At 46.8% G+C, this 18,980-nt stretch overlaps 1 protein-coding gene across 5 annotated transcripts in view; it reads left to right on the top strand.

The window, feature by feature from the left end:
• The window catches only part of SLC5A10 (solute carrier family 5 member 10), a 109,239-nt gene extending 90,717 nt beyond the window's left edge, over positions 1-18,522 (top strand). For 4 of the 5 annotated variants that reach the window (XM_084818123.1, XM_084818124.1, XM_084818122.1 and 1 more), the window contains 4 exons: positions 4,985-5,153; positions 11,608-11,823; positions 16,025-16,136; positions 18,015-18,522. In XM_084818123.1, coding sequence (XP_084674249.1) covers positions 4,985-5,153; positions 11,608-11,823; positions 16,025-16,136; positions 18,015-18,208 — 691 coding nt within the window. In that variant the 3' untranslated portion in view covers positions 18,209-18,522. Of the gene's footprint in view, positions 1-4,984; positions 5,154-10,114; positions 10,407-11,607; positions 11,824-16,024; positions 16,137-18,014 lie in introns of those variants that run through there. The other variant, XR_014785488.1, reaches the window with a different exon arrangement.
• Positions 18,523-18,980: the final 458 nt, after the last annotated feature.

Below are 18,980 nucleotides of genomic sequence, written 5' to 3'. Positions count from 1 at the left end.
ATACTGGGACAATATCAAAACTCCTTAGCTTCCGGTGGGGAAGATCAGGGGTGGAGAACAAGAGGACTGCAACTCCCATCAGCCCTGCGTAATATAGCCAATAGTGAGGGCTACTGGGAGTTGCAGTCCAACCACATCTGAAAGTCACACTCACCCCCGTTCTTGGCCTCAGATATTTGGTTATGAGAGACAGCCAGGACCGGCACAAGCTACTTTTCTAGCTGAGGCGAAGTACAAGATGGCGGCTTCTCCCATTCAATGGACAAATATCGATTGGACGGGCAGTTTAATCTTTCTTCGACAACGGGACAGCATCTTCCACCACACCTGAAGGCCACAGGCTAGCTTAGGGGGCGCAAGGCAGGCCGTGTGGTCCACAGCCCTCTCCTCCTGCTGCCGCCTCCCTGCATCTGCCTCCTGAAGCAACTGCTTTACTCTGCCTAATGGTAGGGCTGGCCCTGGAGGCAGGCATTAATGGCATCGAGATGGCATGGCTCCCACCTGCTAATTAATACAGGGCACAACCCACTGTAAAATTCTCCTGTGTGTGCCCCCATTGAAATGAGTGAGATGTGTGCAAAAGGACTTCATGGAGGATCAGGCTATCTATGGCTACTAGTTAGGATGGCTGTATATTCATTCATTCATTCATTCATTCATTCCATTTCTATACCACCCAACAGCCGAAGCTCTCTGGGTGGTTCACAACAGTTAAAACCACAGAGTGCAGCATGAAACAGTATAAAATATGAAAGCTTAAAACCACAAAATAGCAGTACAACCAGAATAAAACCTAGCAGCAATACAGAGATTTAAAATACAGATTTAAAACACCAGAGCTAAAAGACCAGGAAGCTAAAATGCTAAAACAATGGGAGAATCAAAAGGTCTTCACCTGGCGCTGGAAGGAGAACAACGTAGGTGCCAGGCAAACCTCTCTAGGGAACTCATTCCACATCCAGGGTGCCACAGCAGAAAAGGCCCTCTTTCTGGTAGCCACCCACCTAACTTCCTTTGGCAGGGGCTCACGGAGGAGGACCGCTGAGGCCGATCTTAGGGTCCGGGCAGGCACATATGGGAGGAAGCAATCCTTCAAGTAACCTGGCCCCAAGCTGTTTAGGGCGTTGATGTCAAGGGCTCCTTGGAGGCCTCTCTCAGTCTAATCCAGTAGCTAAGTCCAGACACAGACAAAGGGATTCTTTTCAAAGCTTTATTCCTCTTTTACAACTGAACAACTGTACCGTTAGCAACTAGGTATGAGCAGCAGAGTACCTATGCCCTAAGTTGGAACATTTGGTCCCCATTTGAAAGGGAATTACTGGCAGACCCCTGAACTTAAGGACTAGGGAGAGTCCCTCCCCTTTTCCCTTGGATCCTCTGGGCGCAGCCGTTGTTTGCGCGCCAACCGGGCACTACGCCTCCTTTCCGCGCTCTCCATTTGGCGCCGCTCTCTGCGTCTGCGCTGCGCATCCAACCAGTCTGCTGTCGGTGCTGGGTCACTCCCTGGACTGCTTTCTAATCTAGGAATGTTGGTGGGAGGAATCTCTGTCAGCTGCGGGCCCTGGGAAAAAGGGGCGCGCTCCTCTCCCAGGAGCGACTGCTCTTCCTCCGAATCAGAACTACTCTGGGATTCTATGGGCTCAGTGTCCACCCTGACAGTTGAACGTTAATACCTCCAGAATAATATTACCTCTAGGATGAGAGGCAGCCTGCCTCTGTGTGCCAGTTCCTTGGGAACACGAGCAGGAAGGCGCTATTGCACGCATGTCTTGCTTGTGGACATTGGGACATCTGGTTGGCCACTGTGCTAATAGAATGCTGGACTTAATAGGCCTTTGGTTTGATCCAGTGCACGGGACTATTCTTATGTGCAAAGATCCCCCAAACAGACCAGTGGGGACTGAGTATGCTGAGTGGTGCAGAATACTGACCGACTGTTTGGCCATGCTGGTGGGAACGCTGGGAGCTGGTCGTCCAACACACTAGAAAGCATCGGGGAAGGCTGGATTACTGTAACACATTCTATGTGGGACTGCCTTTAAAGAAGGCAAAAGTGCAGGGCCAAAAACACCAGAAATAGCAGCACTTTTTACTTAAAACTCATGCTGCCAGCAAGTAGGAGAGGCATTTCAACCTTTTTGAATGGGAGAAAAACGGCACAAAAGCCAGGAAACCACAAAATGATCAGTGGACAGAAGAAAGGTGGTGTGGCCATCTGGGGAAACCCACGTGGGCCAGATTTGGCCCACGAGCCTGAGGTCTAACACCCCTGCTCTCCTGCAAAACAGGAGGGACCGCTCTCTTGGCCTCTCCTCCCAATGTTTCCTTGACTTGGGTTAAAATGGGATCTTGGGAAATGGCTTTAGCAGGCAGAACTGGACTGGCATCCCTGCTTTGCTGTGTAAGAGCAGTCAGTCCTAGACTGGAGTGGGTGTGCAATTCCTGACTCATCCATAGAATCCTGAGATTGATGGGGCTTCAGTGCTCTTGCCACACAGGAGTGATGAAAAGTGCCGTTTCCATGGTTGTGACCAGCACTGGTAGGTTGCCACCAAGGGACCGCCCAAGGACTTTGCTAGGTGAGCCAGTTAAAATGTTCTCTTCACCCTCTTCTGTCATCTTGTACCCTGAGCAGGACCCTTAATGATCAAGTGTTGACGAATATGGTGTTCTATCATCCTTATTCCCTGCACAAAAAGTATTTACATGATAATAACCAGAGAGTATCTATATTAAAACACAGATATAACGATTGCACCTAAGTTTATAATACGTAATTAAAGATTTGAACTTGCCAGATTAATCATAACATTGTGAAGAAAAACATATGGTTGAGCATTATCAAGAAAATTATTCCAAAAATTAATGAATTAGTGTTGCTCTGTAAATTTACGTAACTGAGATTTACAGTAGCTGCTTGTGAAGTAAGTTAGTTGCACTCATAAAGCTACTTCCCAAATCTTTTTAAACCACTCAGATATTCGTGGAACGAGAGAAGCGATATATTTCGCAACACAATGAAAAGAAATGCATACTTTTGTGCCGTTAACAAATGTAATATTAGTTGTAGATCTACTGGATGTTTTTGCATCCTTGGGAATAACCTAATAGCTGTAAATAGATCTCACCTCCCCCCTGAATTTTAATCCCCTGCTAAGGTCATCTAAACTAATGGCAATCACCACATACTGTGGCAGTGAGTTCCACCTATTAATTATGGGTTGGAGGAAGAAAGACTTTCGTTTGTCTGTCCTGAATCCCTCACCATTCAATGTCATGAGTTCAACTATTGTGAAAATGGGGATTAAATTGCTGGGGGTCTTGGCAGACCCCTTAATAAACTTTTTTCATTCTTCAAATTAAGAGAGCAATCCTATGAAACCTTAGACAGCATCTGAGGTGTCATAAGATCCTGAGGATTTCCCCCTCCCCCACAAGACAGAGCTATGACCTCAAAGGGGGAGATCCAAGCAGGGATTTTCCCCCCAAGCCCCTCCCAGCTGCTGCAGAAAGTTCTGCAGCGTCTCCCTCTCCAACCTCCGGAAGAGGAAGGAGAGGATGTGTCAGTGGACAGGGAAGGGGGAAGCCGTAGATCCACCAGATCCACCAGCTTCCCAGTTCCTGCCCCTGCCTCCTGGAAAAGACATGGCCAACGCACAGCGGTTGCCTTGGGGAGACCTTCTCTTGCAAATTAGCTTTAAGGACAGCGTCTTCCTACCTCTTCATCTTCTTTTCTCCACGATGATCTTTATTAACCAGTCAAGACAACTGGGCAGACTCGTTCTCCCCAGAATTAGCTATGAAAATAAGGGGATTCTTTATTTAATTAAACAGATCACTTTTGGCCTCAGGTGTAAATAAATGGTTATCAAACCGACACGCCTCGACCTGTTTCCTCTTGTACAATTGCCCTCCACCCTGATGCTGCATTGTAAAGGTTTGCTTTTGAGGGGTTTGCATTCATCTCAGACAGTCTCCTTCCATGGTGGCTTCCCAGGGCTTCTTGGATCTCTGCGGAGGGACTTGGCAGCCCCGAGATACCATATTGCTGATCCTATTAATGTCTGATGCACAGTCTCCTCCTGTCAGTCGGAGTGCTGAGTGGAGTGCTGAGTGAGCCCAGCCCACAGTGACAAGTTTTACATCTTAATGCCTTTCTCGGAATTATGTGAAAGAACCCTAATCCAGAGTGACACTGGATCGCTTCCAGATGTGTGTGTAGTGCATAGATTAAATCTACAGTGCAATCAAAATGGTCCAGTCTGAGTTTCTGCATGCTTGCAAAATGCTTTCTCATATCTTTTGCAACGAGGACCCCCTAGGAGTGTGGGAGTTTGTTGCTTCCTAATGTGTGCAGAAAGTGAAATCCTGTGCAGTGTCTGATACACATGACTTCTTTACACAGGCAGCTTTCAAACAGTTTGCCCATATTTATTTATGTGTGCCCATATTTATTTATTCACTGTGCCGTGCTGGATAAGGCATTTTCCCCTTAACCTGAAGGTATCCCTCCCTCTATTTCTGATGCTCAGAGGTGAGTGCCGTTGCAGATATAGCCAAAACAGCACCATCCACACACACAAGAGGGAGGTACTAGCAGGCTCGGGGAAACCCCAAGGTTTGCAGAAGTACACAAAATTTTAAGAAAAACACACTACGTAGCCCTCCCCCTCACCAATAGCCCAATGTGGACTGAGAATATTCAGTGGCCGCTGACTGATCATTGGGGAGAAAAACCAGAAAACCAGGAGGGAGGGTGAATGGAATGAGGTATCCTAAACACTGCAACCTTCTGTTGCAGGTCCAACTTTTTCTGTTTATACCATTTCTATCTCATGTTTCCTCCAAAGCCCTGTGCATGTTTTCTCTTTAGCAGAAGGGCTGTAAACTCAGTGTTAGAACACATGCGTTGTATGCGGAAGGTTAAAAAAAGGTGAACTTTCAAAAAAAGAAGAACCCTGTGTGTCTTTTGCTACCCTTACAGGATAATCACAATTGTCCTGGTGGTTGTTAGTGTAGTTTGGATTCCCATTCTGCAGAGTTCCAACAGCGGTCAGCTCTACATCTACATCCAGTCTGTCACCAGCTACCTCGCCCCACCGGTCACGGCTGTCTTTCTCCTGGCTGTTTTCTGGAAGAGAGCGAATGAACAGGTAACTCTGGGGTGAGGAGTGTGTGTGCGTGTGTGTGTGTGTGACGGATTTGGCCTGTGCTGAGTGTTTTCAATATATAGTTCTGCTATTTAGGAAGCCTTTGGCTGCCAGTAACTGATCAATACACTTCAAACAAAGGGCTTCTTCACACGGAGCTTTTATCCTCTGCTGAGATTGGCTACTCACGGAAGTTTGCCCTTTAGATGATGCTGTGAACCTCCAGGGCGTCTCCTGCACTACATGGCCTTTATTCCATTTTTAAATAGATGGGCGATAATGAGGTATCAAATTACCATGCTTGTGTTCTGCTTGAGTTCCCTCCGTGAAAAAGGAAAAGCTGCAAGAAGAGGAGCAAGATCAATGAAATGTATGGAAGACTCAGATAAGAGGGAGAAGGAGGGGGGAAAGGGAGCACGTGTAAAGGGAGTCCATTGTTATCCTGCATTTAAAATGGAAGCAGAAAGCTGTTTTAGGTGGATTCAATGTTGGTTTTGTACTAACACAAATTAGTAAAGGAAAATCGTTCTGATGCATTTTTCATTTTTATTAGAAATATACTTGTAACATCACATCAAAACCTAACTTGTATAAAATGCCATAAAGCCTTTGTGTTGTTCAATAGAGCTTTGTTAAAGAGTCTGAGATCTTGATAGCTTAACAGGAAATAGAATTTCTTAAACATTTGTTGTTCTTAGACTTCTAGTCCTAATAGTTTAAAAAGGAGAAATCTCATTCTAAGTACCAAGTTCCCCATTCCATACTGAATAGGCTATTCAGCTGACAGGTACACAGGACTGGTGAGTTTCTAATAAGAAGCTTCTGCATTCTAAAATCAGCATGTATCTATACCTTTTTTGTGTAGAAATTACTTCATAGCTAATATTATCTATTCTCCTATAAATTAGGGCCGACAGTCTTAATTATCTCATTGTTATTAAGCATTCCTAAAAAATTAGAACGTGCAAAACAGGCTTTCATGTACAGTTTTCAGCCCAGATATGATAAATTTTAAATTATGCCTTTGAGAACTCTTTATTCAAAATGTGCCAATTAAACCTAAGTCTATACAGTTTTCGAGACATCTGTATATCAAGCTTTTTTATGGGTATACCTTAAACAATATTTTTTGCTCATTAATTGATAAGCAAAAACTTTAAGTACACATTTGACCTGGAATAATACAGTCTCATTAGCTGTTCATTACTCAAATAACTCTTTGGCCCAAGTGATAGGACCTTAACTCAGCACTTTCTTTTTGGATACCATCCAGGTCAACATGAACATTTTTTAAATGCCAGTTACCCAGAATTCATTGTGAACCTGTTTGTGAACCTGTATCTTCCCTTTAATACAATTGCTACTTTTTACTTATTTACATTTTCAAATTCTTAATTATTCGTCCTTAATATTTCACATTTGCATTTCATAATAAGACATATTGTTTTAAGAGAGGTAGGTTAGCATTTTTTCAATAGTCTTCCCAGCAAGTCCAATAAAGCAAAACCAGCTATTTCCTAAAATCCAGGACATGTGGAGTGAACAAATGGCAAGAATCTGGCTCTCCTGCAGCAACCCAAACTTGGGTTGGGGCATCGAGACAGATTCACACAGTTCTTTAAGCACTTGGCATGCAGTACCACCAGCTGTTGGGTATCAGGCAACATTTCTCCTATTCACTTGGATTTTTCGGTGGGTAAGCTGAATTAAGAACATAAGAAGAGTAATACTGGATCAGGCCAGCATTCTGTTCACACCGTGGCTAACCAGCTACCTGTGGAAGACCACAAGAAGGACATGAGTGCAACAGCACCCTTCTGGTTGTGTTCCCTGATTTAATTGGTTGGTTGAATTTAGGGGTCTCTTTTAATGGGCTTCTGCTCCTAATACTGTTCTGAGGCCTGTTTTTAACTGCTGCTTTTAAGGATGCTTTTTTGCTGCTCCTTTTAAGAGCTTTTCTACACGAGGCTGTTAATCAGCTGTATCTGCTTTCGGTTTCATGACAGAATTGAGATCTGAGCACTACACAAGGAGCGTTTCTTTTCCCGCCTTTCCACTCTATAACCTCTAGGTGGCATTTTCCCTGCTCTAAAAAACCTCTCTAAAAGTGCTGGTTAGACATAGAAGTGAAGCTGGAGGGTCACAACGTCATCTAAAGAACCCATAAGCAACCATGACGAGTGCATAATAAATGCCTTGTGTAGAAAAACCCTTAATGGGCTTCTGCTCCTATACTGCTCTGTGTCCTGTTTTTAATTGATGCTTTTAAGGATGCTTTTTTGCTGTTCCTTTTAAATGTATGGTGTGTTTTTTTAATATGCTGTTTTTATGAATGGTCAGTTGGTTGATATTTCACTTTAATTAAAAAGATTTTTAATCCTGCCTTTGGATATTAATACATTTCCAAAGGCAGTTTACAATCTCACACACACTCACACATACACACACTATTAAAAAAAAGTTTGAAAATGCAACAATATCAAAACAGCAGAGCAGTTAAAAAGCAACAATATAAAATCAGCAGAAGGCAGAGCTGAAAGTTATGACACACCTGATATTTTGTTAATTGCCTTAAAAGTCATTTAATAAATAAAAAAATTGTCAAGGATTGTTTCCTGTCTGCAGCTCAGGTGCTGTACCTCTGAGATTTGGCCTTGAAATAGGGGTGGACGAAAGTCACTTACCTGTCGTTGAAGGCCGTTCGCGGTGGGGGGGAGGCGCTTCGCTGGCCCCCCAGCGAAGTTCAGGCCGGGGGGGGGAGGCTTCCCGCCTCGCCCGGCCGAAATTCAGGCCGGGGAGGAGGCGCCTCGCCCGGCCGCGAACGCGAAAGTAAAAAAAAACGCCCCCTGATAGGCTATGTGACGATTCACGTAGCCTATCACGGCTAGATCTGCAAAGTCAGCCGTGATAGGCTACGTCAATCGTCACGTAGCCTATCACGGGTGACTTTAAAAAAAAAAAAAAAAAGCGCGTACACGAATGGCGGCCCCCATAGGGAGCCGCCATTCGCGTTCCTTATTTAGTCGCTGTAGTCTACGTCAATGTTTACGTAGACTACGGCGAAAATAAGGGCAACGCAAATAACGTTGCCCTTATTTTCGCCGTAGTCTATGTAAACATTTACGTAGACTACAGCGACCAAATAAGGAACGGGAATGGCGGCTCCCTATGGGGGCCGCCATTATCCGTACACTCTTTTTTTTTTTTTTAGTCACCCGTGATAGGCTACGTGACGATTGACGTAGCCTATCACGGCTGACTTTGCAAATCTAGCCGTGATAAGCTACGTGAATCGTCACGTAGCCTATCAGGGGGCGTTTTTGTTTTTTTTTCTTTCATTGCAATGGCGGTGGCGGCAGCCGGTCGAAAGACCAGCTGCCGCTCCCGCCTCGCTCGAACACCCGCCGAACCGCCGGCCGGACCAGCCAGCGGGAGGGACATTCGGTGAAGGTAAGTCCCATCCTGGGGGGGGGCGGGGGGCGGAGGATTTCTCCACGAAACTTGTTCGGGGGGCCGAACACGTTGGCGCTCGGCCCCCCGAAGTTTCGGGGAGAAATTCTCTGCCATCCCTATGAATGAAAACAATTCGACAAACTCACCTTCAACTAGGGATGTCAGAGAAATCCACAACAAATTCAAATAAGTTGGATTTCTGTGAATCCGACCTGCGAATTCCACAGTGGACTGGCTAGTCACATGGATTCCGTGGACTTGGAGATCCATTTTTTCACTTTTGAGGAGGGGGATTTGTGCTGATATGCATTCACACTAATGCACATTAGCGCAAGTGTGCATTAGCCAGTTAGTATTAACCAATATGGGTTAGTGCATTTGCACAATTGCAAATTAGCTCATTGACAGAATCAGCTTTTTTTTTTTTTTACCAGAATTTCATTCTATTTGAGCTAATTTGCATTAATTGATACGGGTTAGCACATTTGCACAAGTGCGTATTAGCACTAATGTGAATTAGCATAAGTAGAACAAGATTCTGGGTGGGGTGGGGGGGATCCAATTGTGGCAATGAGCGGATGATTGAACAAAAGACTCCTGACAATCCCTAAAACACAGATGGAATGGATTCAACAAAATCTCTATGTCCCTACCTGCAATGAGTGAACATATGTATCTGCCTTCTGCTGAATTAGACTCTTTTGTCCATCTAACCCAGTATTGTCTACTCTAACTGGCAGCAATTGGTGAACCACCCAGACAGCTTCAGCTATTGGGTGGTATAGAAATGTAATAAACAAATAAGTTTCAGACAGAAAGAGGACTTTCCCATCACCTTCTACCTGACCCCTTTTCAAGGGGAGATGCCAAGGATTGAACCTGGAGGGACCTTGTACATGCAAAGCAGGGGCTCTACCGTTAAGCTACGGCCCCTCCCCAAAAGCTGCCTTACACCCAATCAGACCACTCTTGTCTTCTCGGATTGAAGACGCTCTCCAAGGTCTTAGCAAGATGTTTTTCCCAGCTTTGTAAGTTGCGATCCCTTCAAAGAGGAGGTACCAGGAGGTGTATCTGAGACCTTCTCCACGCTTTGCTTCTCAGCTCTCCTCCCCATCTCACTTAGAGAGAAGTACTCCTATATTTTCCAGGAACTGGTGGGTAGTTGGCTGAGTCATGCGCTGCTGGTGATAGATGAACAAAACCTGGGTGTGGACATGCAACATCTAAGACATCTGTATCTTTTAAGGACAGGGGGGAAAAGAACAGTGCCTCTCCTGCCCTATTGTTTCTCACCCTGCTGACAGTCTCCCCTAGAAGTCTGTGAATATATAAAACCCCCACGACAAGGCAATTCAGCATTTAGGTCTCTGCTACAAGCATCTGTGTTGCCTCGGCTGTGGGCGTTGAACTCTTAGGTTAGGTTTGACTCATCTGCACATGCTCAGAGGTTTACTAGCATGGTAAGTTCATTGCACCGATACTGAACTCAAGCAAGCATCATGGATCTCTAGGCCCCTTCACATCATGAGAAGACAGGATACCCTGGAGAAGATGCTGATGCCAGGGAAGTGGAAGGCAAAAGGAAGAGGGGCCGACCAAGGGCAAGATGGATGGATGATATTCTGGAGGTGACGGACTCGACCTTGGGGGAGCTGGAGGTGGCGACGGCCGACAGGAAGCCCTGGCGTGGGCTGGTCTAGGAAGTCACGAAGAGTCAGAAGCGACTGACCGAATAAACAACAACAAAGGCCCCTCTGACACTACAAATGACTTGGCTACACTCCTGGGGCCAATACAGCATCTGTATGTATTCTATGCCACTTTCACTGCTGTGACGTCCACCCCAAGGAATCCTGGCAGTTGTAGTTTGGTGAGGATGCTGGGTATTCTGTATTTTGGACTGCAGCTCCCATAATCCCATACCATTGGCCATGCTGGCTGAGACTGATGGGGGTTTCAGTCCAAAACATCTGGAGGGCACCAGGTTGCCTATTGGGCTGAGAACCCAAGCCTCCCTTAAAATAGTGCATTTCCCAGGATCCCTTGGGAATGAATGTTAAACTGGTTTATGCAGGTGGTGTGGACATGCTCAGAGTGAGCTGGTGTTGCCAAGTTTACAGGACTTGGGGAGGGGCCGTAGCTCAGTGGCAGAGCCCCCGCTTTGTATACAGAAAGTCCCAGGTTTGATCCCCGGCATCTCCAGGCAGAGCTAGGAAAGAATCCTGCCTGAAACCGTGGAGAGCCGTTGCTGGGAAGGCAGCTCCAAAAGCTTGTCATGCAGGCTGCTTGTGTTGCCTGATCTCTTGAGATTCGAGGTGCAGAGCTTGCAAACTAAGGGGCCAGCATGGCAGGTCGGGATGTGTGCCTGTGCGTGCGCGTGTGTGCGGAGCCTGATGGGCCAAGATGAGGTTCACGATGCCTGATAAGTGATGTACTTCTTGTTTTATTTTGGTGCTTTAACGTTTTGCTTTAATTTGTTTTGTTGTAATTTTACCTCCCCCCCCCCCCCAGCATCCTGGGAAACTGTTGCAAAGTGGGGTATGAATCAAATAATTTGGGCACAGGAGGAAAAGCAGCTCATGGACCCTGCAGAAATGAGTCTGGCTGTTTTGGTTTTGGTCTCCTCACCGGGTCCCCTTTCCTGGAGAACCTGAGAAAGAGGCTTGAACTATGTTTCAAAGCTAGAGGCTGGCAGCCCTACCGGCTTATTGGCGGGGGGGGGGGGGTGTCTCCCCAAAAAGCTTTATTGCCTCCTCTTTCACAATGAGTTGGATCCAGGATCTGCTTTCTGTTGGCAGCAGGGCTCCACTCACAGAAGGTGTGACTTGGGGGGATCCCCACACACACCACAGTTCACCCCTTTCTGCAGAGTCCCCTGAGCTCTGCAGAGCACATTCCAGGGGCTGGAGGGGCTGCCGTGCCAAGAAAGAGGCAGGGAAGTCTGCTTCTGCCTGCCCCGTGGCGCACACCTGAGCTGGATCCAACCTCAGGTCTTCCTTTGCAGGGAGCTTTCTGGGGGCTGATGGTGGGGCTGGCCGTGGGCCTGAGCCGGATGGCTGTGGAGTTTGCATACCCTGCCCCCCCTTGTGGCATCCTGGACAGTCGCCCTTCCCTGGTGAAGGACATCCACTATCTTCACTTCGCCCTCCTCCTCTGCCTACTGACTGCTGCTGTGGGGGTGGGGATCAGCTTGCTAACCAAACCTCCTGAAGCATCCCAGGTGAGTACCGGAAGAAGGCAGGTGAGTGGAGCTTCCTGCATTTTGAGCAGGGCACCCTGAAACTGGCAGGCGGCGGGGAAGGTTTGGGAGAATTGACGGATGGATATCTTGCATCAAGGCCGGCCCAAGACATTTTGCTGCCTGAAGCAAAGGACAAGATGCCCCCCCCCCATTCCAAGCACAGAAGCCCCTCAGCATCTGCTGCCTGGGGCAAGCACTTCACTCTGCCTAATGGTAGGGCTGGCCTTCTCTTGGATACCCAAAGCAGCCAAGGAGATCCGAGATACATCATAGGAGATCCGAGGCACGTTGCAGCTAGGAATGTTGGAGAAATCCATAATGGAGTCAAATGAGTTCAGATTTCTATGAATCCAACCTGCAGATTCTGCGGTGGATCATTTTTTTGTGAGTCATGTGGATTCCCTGGACTTGCCACTGGTTTTTCACTTTTTGCGGGATGGGTTGCACTAATTCACATTAGCGTTAATGCACACTATTGCGTGTGCATATTAGCGCTAATGTGAACTTGCGCCAGTCCACATTAGTTAATGCGGATTAGCGTGCGTGTCCATTAGCGCTAATGCAAATCAGCGCAAGTAGAGCAAAATTCTGGTTTAAAAAATCCGATTCCATCAGTGAGTAGATGACAGAATGAAAAACACTTGACAACCTGCCAAACACAGAGGGAATGCATTTAACGAAATCCGCTAATCCCTAACCATAGCTAGGGGTGGATGAAAGTCACTTACCTGTCCTCGAAGCTTGTTGGCGGTGGGGGGGAGGCGCTTCGCTGCTCCCCCCGCGAAGTTCAGGCCGGGGGGGAGGCTTCCCGCCTCGCCCGGCCGAAATTCAGGCCGGGGAGGAGGCTTCCCGCCTCGCTCGGCCGCGAACTCCAAAGTTTTTTTTTTAAAAAAAAAACGCCCCCGTGATAGGCTACGTGACGATTAACGTAGCCTATTACGGCTAGATCTTCAAAGTCAGCCGTGATAGGCTACGTTAATCGTCACGTAGCCTATCACGGGTGACTTAAAAAAAAAACAAAAAACGCGTACGCAAATGGCGGCCCCCATAGGGAGCCGCCATTCGCGTTCCTTATTTGGTCGCTGTAGTCTACGTAAATCTTTACGTAGACTACGGCGAAAATAAGGGCAACGCAAATAGCGTTGCCCTTATTTTTGCCGTAGTCTACGTAAATCTTTACGTAGACTACAGCGACCAAATAAGGAATGGGAATGGCGGCTCCCTATGGGAGCCGCCGTTATCCGTACGCACTTTTTTTTTTTTTTTAAAGTCACCCGTGATAGGCTACGTGACGATTAATGTAGCCTATCACGGCTGACTTTGCAGATCTAGCCGTGATAGGCTACGTTAATCGTCACGTAGCCTATCACGGGGGCGTTTTTGTTTTTTTTGCTTTTATTGCAATGGCGGCGGCGGCAGCCGGTCAAAAGACCGGCTGCCACTCCCGCCCCGCATGAACACCCGCCGAACTGCCGGCCGGACCCGCTGCCGGGAGGGACATTCAGCAAAGGTAAGTCCCGTCCCGTGGGGGGGTGCGGGGTGCGGGGGGGTGCGGAGAATTTCTCCCCGAAACTTGTTCGGGGGGCCGAACACATTGGCGCTCGGCCCCCCGAAGTTTTGGGGAGAAATTCTCCGCCATCCCTAAGTCCATAGCACACTAGGTGGATGCTAGCCTTAAACTTCAAAACAGCCAACACAACAGTTCATAGTTTTAAAAGTTTACTCCAGCTAATGAAACTAAAAGTTGAGAATGGGTTTCTAGTACACGATTCCAGAAATGCAGTCATGATGTTGTTGGCAGCTGCAAATCACCTTCTGGCAGTCACCCATCTGATCCCAGGACAATGTGACGGACCCCCCACTCCTCTCCAAATCCTCCACACATTGGGGTTGTGGAGGTGTGGGGGAAGGGAGTGGTTTATGGGGCAACCTATTAGATTTATATCCCAGAAATCCTCCAAGTAGCTCAAGGAGACATTCGTGGTTCTCTCCCCCTGCCTTCCACACACATTTATTATTTGTTTAATTAATTAATTAATTAATGGTGTGTATATATTGCCTTATTTACTAAAAAACCATCAGTGAACAGCCATTTAAAACAATAAAACCCTAACACCATAAAAAGAATATTAGGAACTGGAAAACATCAAAACAATGACATGATTTAAAAGGTGACATTGAAAAGATGCCAATCAAAGTTCTTCATGTCAACTGTAGTTCTTGAGGGAGTGCATTCCACAGTTTGGGGGCGACCCAGGAGAAAGCCCATATGGGCCTCTTTGGGTAATGGCGCCCGCCAGACAGTTTTATCCTCACAACATATGATCAAGCGGCCCAAGATCCTCGCAGTGAGTTTCATGGTTGGAGGTGGTTGAGGACTTGATTCTGAGGTCTCCCCAGGCCTAGGCTGACACCTGCCGCTTTCATACGCACTCCCTCAAATCTCCCTGCCTTCGACATTATTTGGAAAACACTGGCGCTGGAATATACACGTCATTCTGCTCTCCAAAATAAAGCTATTTTCTGCAGCATCTTTGGGCGCAGCAACTTTTGTTTATAGGATGGGGGACGAAACCTGTGCTTTTCTTTGTCTTTACATTGGCAGGAAAAATGGCTAGCTAGAAATTACAGTAAAAAGGATTTCCTTGTCCTGCTAATACTGACACATGGGCTGGCTATTTCCCTACCTTCTTGTCGAAAAACTTGCCCGAGGCACAATCCTTTCTCTCTTTGCTCCACCCAGAGGTGCCGAACTTTGCTTATATATCTGAAAAAAACCCTCTCCTCCTTCCACCATAGTTATGGAACGCTGGTTTTCTTTGGCAACGGTGGCCTTCTGAGGCGTATCTGGACATGCCAGGCGGCATGGCTGCTTTCCAAAGAGAAAGGGCTATTTCTTAAGTCATTGACACAAAGAGCCAAGGTAGGAGTTGGCTGGATCTCTCTGTACCTGGGAGAGGTGGCACTGAGGAGACACCTTCGACGCAATTCAGGGCAGGAGCGGGCAATGTTTTATTTTTATTGTTGGAAAAGACCTACTTTGCTCCACAGGCTTCTGCTAGAGCAGCCTTCTCTGACCAGGTGCCCTCTCGATGTTTTGGACTTCAGCTCTCATCAGCCGTAGTCAGCAGAGCCAGTGGTCAGGAATCCAGGGAGTTGGTGCTCTGGAGGGGACCAGGTTGGGGGAAGCCGTGCTACAGTGCCATCTTTCAACGCATCTAGCTGGAGGGCAAATCCCCTGTTCTTGTCTTTGGCCTCAGACGGGGAACCACCCATGCTCAGGCCAGTCATGGAAACTTCCAGAGCCTCCCTCAGGTGTGTGAGCATCTCACACCCTCCCTCAGGTAGAGATGGTTTCCTCCTCTTTTCACTGCACCAAGGGAAGGAAGGAGTCCCACCAAGCCTTCCTCTCCATAGAGTAAATGTCTCCTTGGTATTTGTATCAGGAGCGTTGCTTTCCTGTCAGTGAGATAAATTTACCACACAGCTTCATGCTTCTTTGAGTATCGACTGTAACAGCAGCTATACCAAGCCAACTGTCTTCCCTTATAAACACCAAATCATAGAGTCATAGAATAGTAGGGTTGGAAGGGGCCTGCAAGACCTTTGAGTCTAACTGGACGCTGAGATCCTCTGAGGAGGCCTCGTTGGTGGTCCCACAACCAACAATGTGTCGTCAGGCAAAGGGACGTCAAGGGGCCTTCTCGGTGGTGGTGCACACCCTTTGGAACACTCTCCCATGTGTGGTCTGAGAGGTGGATGCTGTGGTAAGCTTTAAACGCTTCTTGAAGGCTTATCTGTTTATTCAGACTTACCCACTGTTGTAACTGCACTGCTCTTTTCTGTTGTTCTTGTTGTAATGTTGTAATGTATTTATTATTTTATATTGTTTTTACATTTTTTATATTATATTTTATGTATGTAAGCCACTTATAGAGAAATCCAAAGGCATGTTTAGACAGAAAAAAAGTCCTACAACTCCCAGCATTCCCCAGCCAGCATAGCTGTTTTGGGAATGCTGGGAGTTGTAGGACTTTTTTTCTGTCTAAACACGCCTAGGATTGCACCCTTAGCGATCTTTGGATATCAAGCGGAATATAAGTAGTTTTAAAAAATAAAAATAAATTCTAGGTAAATGCAGCCCAATTTTTTTTCTTTCCTTAATTTCTTTATTTAACAGATCAGGCATGTTACCTGGTGGACCCTCCGTCAGCCAGAGAAGCCCCCTCCTCCCCAGCTCCCCATGCCCAAATTGCAACTTGAGAATGGCGTCTCTGGGGCAGAGAAAGATGGTAGGCCTGATGCATGGTTTGAACGGCACCCTCTCCCAGAGCTGGAGGAAGAGAAAACCCCAGCTGATAAATGGATGCAAATAGATGCAAAACTTGCCTGATGGCTAGTGGGGGGGGGGGCTTGGGGCCACCCCCCACATTGCCAAAGCCTCCAGGTACACAACCAGGGAGGGGGCAGAGAAAGAGGTGAGCCCCCATTCCCTTGATCTAGAGGGAAGCCCCTCCTGAGCATTAGCCTGCTTGGGAATAAGTGTCTCCTCATGAGCAAGGCAAGGGCAGCAGGAAATGGGCACAGCTGGAAATTGCATATAAAGGGCAGAGGACAAGAGAGGTTTTGTGGCTTCTCAGAATCAGGAGAGAATGAGAGCCAAAACAGACATGGCTTTAAATCTGTGTCTAGTACCTATGCCTTTTTTACTTTAGGATAGATGTAGGGCCCCCAAACCAGATCTTAAAAGCCCCCCACACACACTAGGGTCCTGATCCAGATGGCGCCCCCTGCACCTATTCTAGAGTAAAGATGGGAAAAAGAAAGATGTAGCTGCTAGACACGCACACACATTTAAAGTAATGCCTGTTTTTTGGGTTTTTTCACTGCATTTTTATCCCACTTTTCGGACAATTATTGTCTCCCAAAGTAGCTCACATCAATAATAAAAAGAAGAGAGACAGGCCCTGTGTTTTGGCCCTGTGTTTTGGCCTTCTCTCCTTCAGAGGAGAGAAGGAGCAAGATGTGAGTGAAACCCCCCTTCACTCTGGGTGGGGTCAAAGGGGGGGGTAAGGCTTGTGCAACCCCCTTTCCTCACATTAACATGGAGGGAGAAGACCAGAAATTACCTTCACACAGACACACACAGACACACAGACTTTTGGTTACTGGCAGCTCATTGGATCACTGTGCATTAGACCAGAGAAAGTAAGGGAGGAGGCTTCCTTGGGGCCTTTCTACTCGAGGCTTTAATTGTGCACGCGTGATTTCTCACGGTAGTTTGTGAGTCCTTTACATGATGTTGTCATCCTCCAGGGCCTCTCCCATGCTTTGCAACCATTATTGCGCGGGGGGGGGGGGGGAGTGTTAGATTGAGGCAAGTGCAGTATTTTTCTGAATGGTGTTACATTTATAGTGTGTAATTGCACAATTACGCTATACAACAGCACCATATAGTGACTGTGTAATGAAACATATAGAAAGGAAGAGAAAGAAATCCCTGGAAAATAAACCATATGTAAAGGAGCTGATCTTAATCCTGCAAAGAATCCAGAAGCAGAAGCCCCAGTAAAGGTGTGGGATAACAGCCTCATGTGCTCAGGCCAAAACATGGGGTTTGAATGTGGCTTTTCCACCTCACCCCCTGATAAGTGTACAAACAGATGGAAACCTTCACCATTTGGTGAAAAGATGCAGCAAATGAAAGCCCCTGTGTGCAACAAAATAGTATTCCACACATAGTGGGTTTGTAGCACATTTAGAGCACTCGAGAAAATGTGTGTGTTCAAAATGTGTCTGGAGTTGTTTACTATGCATAAGAATTGCTCTATTGGGCCAGATCAAATTCCATGCAGTCATTACCCATGATAGCAAAATAGATCCTCCTTGTAGATCAACTGTGTACCTCTGAAGTGATGAGGTGAAATAACAGGGGGAGACAGTCACCCTGGACGCTCAGAAGATGGGCATGAGAGGCCTAGTCATCTCCTGCTCTTTGTCTCTAGCCCTGGTATTCAAAGGTATACTGTTGCTTTACATGAAGGCTCTATGTAGCCATGATAGCATTTGAGAGACCTGCCCTTTATGACTTCATCTAATCCTTTTGTGTTTGTTTTTAGGGGAACTCTTGTGGGGGAAACACACCCTTCACACTCTCTTTTTTCTGACAGATGCCCAGGAGAGGTGCCCACGAAGTTTCTTCTGCAATGCAATGGCCTGCATCCCCTGTTTTATAGAAGCAGAAAGACCCCCAGAGAAGGCCCCCGGGGACATGACGGAATCGCGCTTCTGGGCTCAGGTCTGCTGCGTCAACGCCATGGTCCTACTCTGCGTCAATGTCTTTTTATATGCTTATTTTGCTTAAAATTTATCTTTTGTGAGTTTGTCTAAGAGAGCAAGAAATGGCGGTGGGGAAGGGGGCACTATAGGAGAGCAGAGAGAATTGGAGAATATGCGAAAGGAATGGGAGCATTTGTTACCAGCGTTGTTGTTGTTTTCAAATAGATTTCAGCAACTGATGGGGCCTTTGTGTATTAATTCGAAGAGGAAAACTTTGGGATGTTATAGGATATTTCACTGGGGATGACCTTGGTCCTCATGGCTAGCACGTATTGAAACTTTTTGTAACCATGAGGACTAGAATTTTTTTTAAAATTAAAAGCTGGAAGATTCATGTGCAGAAAAGGGCCCTGAGCTGCACGTAGTCCCGAAATACTTTTAATTAAACCCATCCCAGCCCACCAAAGGTTATACTGTTTAAAAAGGACACATCCAACACCATTTTACTGTCCCTGAAGTAGAAAATGAGATGGCGTACAGCTAGAAGATATCTGTGTATTCTCGCTTTTGAGGAGCCATACTTTTGTATGTCTGGATTGAAATATCAAAGGGCTTTTGTAGCTTGAGGTCCTGACATAGTAGCAGTTTTAGGAAAGGCATCTGTCTGAGCCCCTGGGGAGTTGCTCCTGAGCGGAGTGGGCTCTAATGGGCAAGATGAACCAATTGTTTGCCTCCGCAGAAGGCCGCCTCCAACATTCCCTATACATCCTGACCAGAGGCCCGTTCCAGTAATCCCATGGAGCCCTCTGCAAACACCAGGCTCTGCGGACAGCCTATAAATAGCAGAAGGGCAGGAG

The sequence above is a fragment of the Heloderma suspectum genome, chromosome 12, assembly GCF_057233095.1.
Source record: "Heloderma suspectum isolate Gila_16-S chromosome 12, 16-S_ref, whole genome shotgun sequence".
Lineage (NCBI taxonomy): Eukaryota > Metazoa > Chordata > Lepidosauria > Squamata > Helodermatidae > Heloderma > Heloderma suspectum.
The sequence above is the reverse complement of the archived record's forward strand: the minus strand, read 5'-3'. Positions and strand labels throughout refer to the sequence as shown.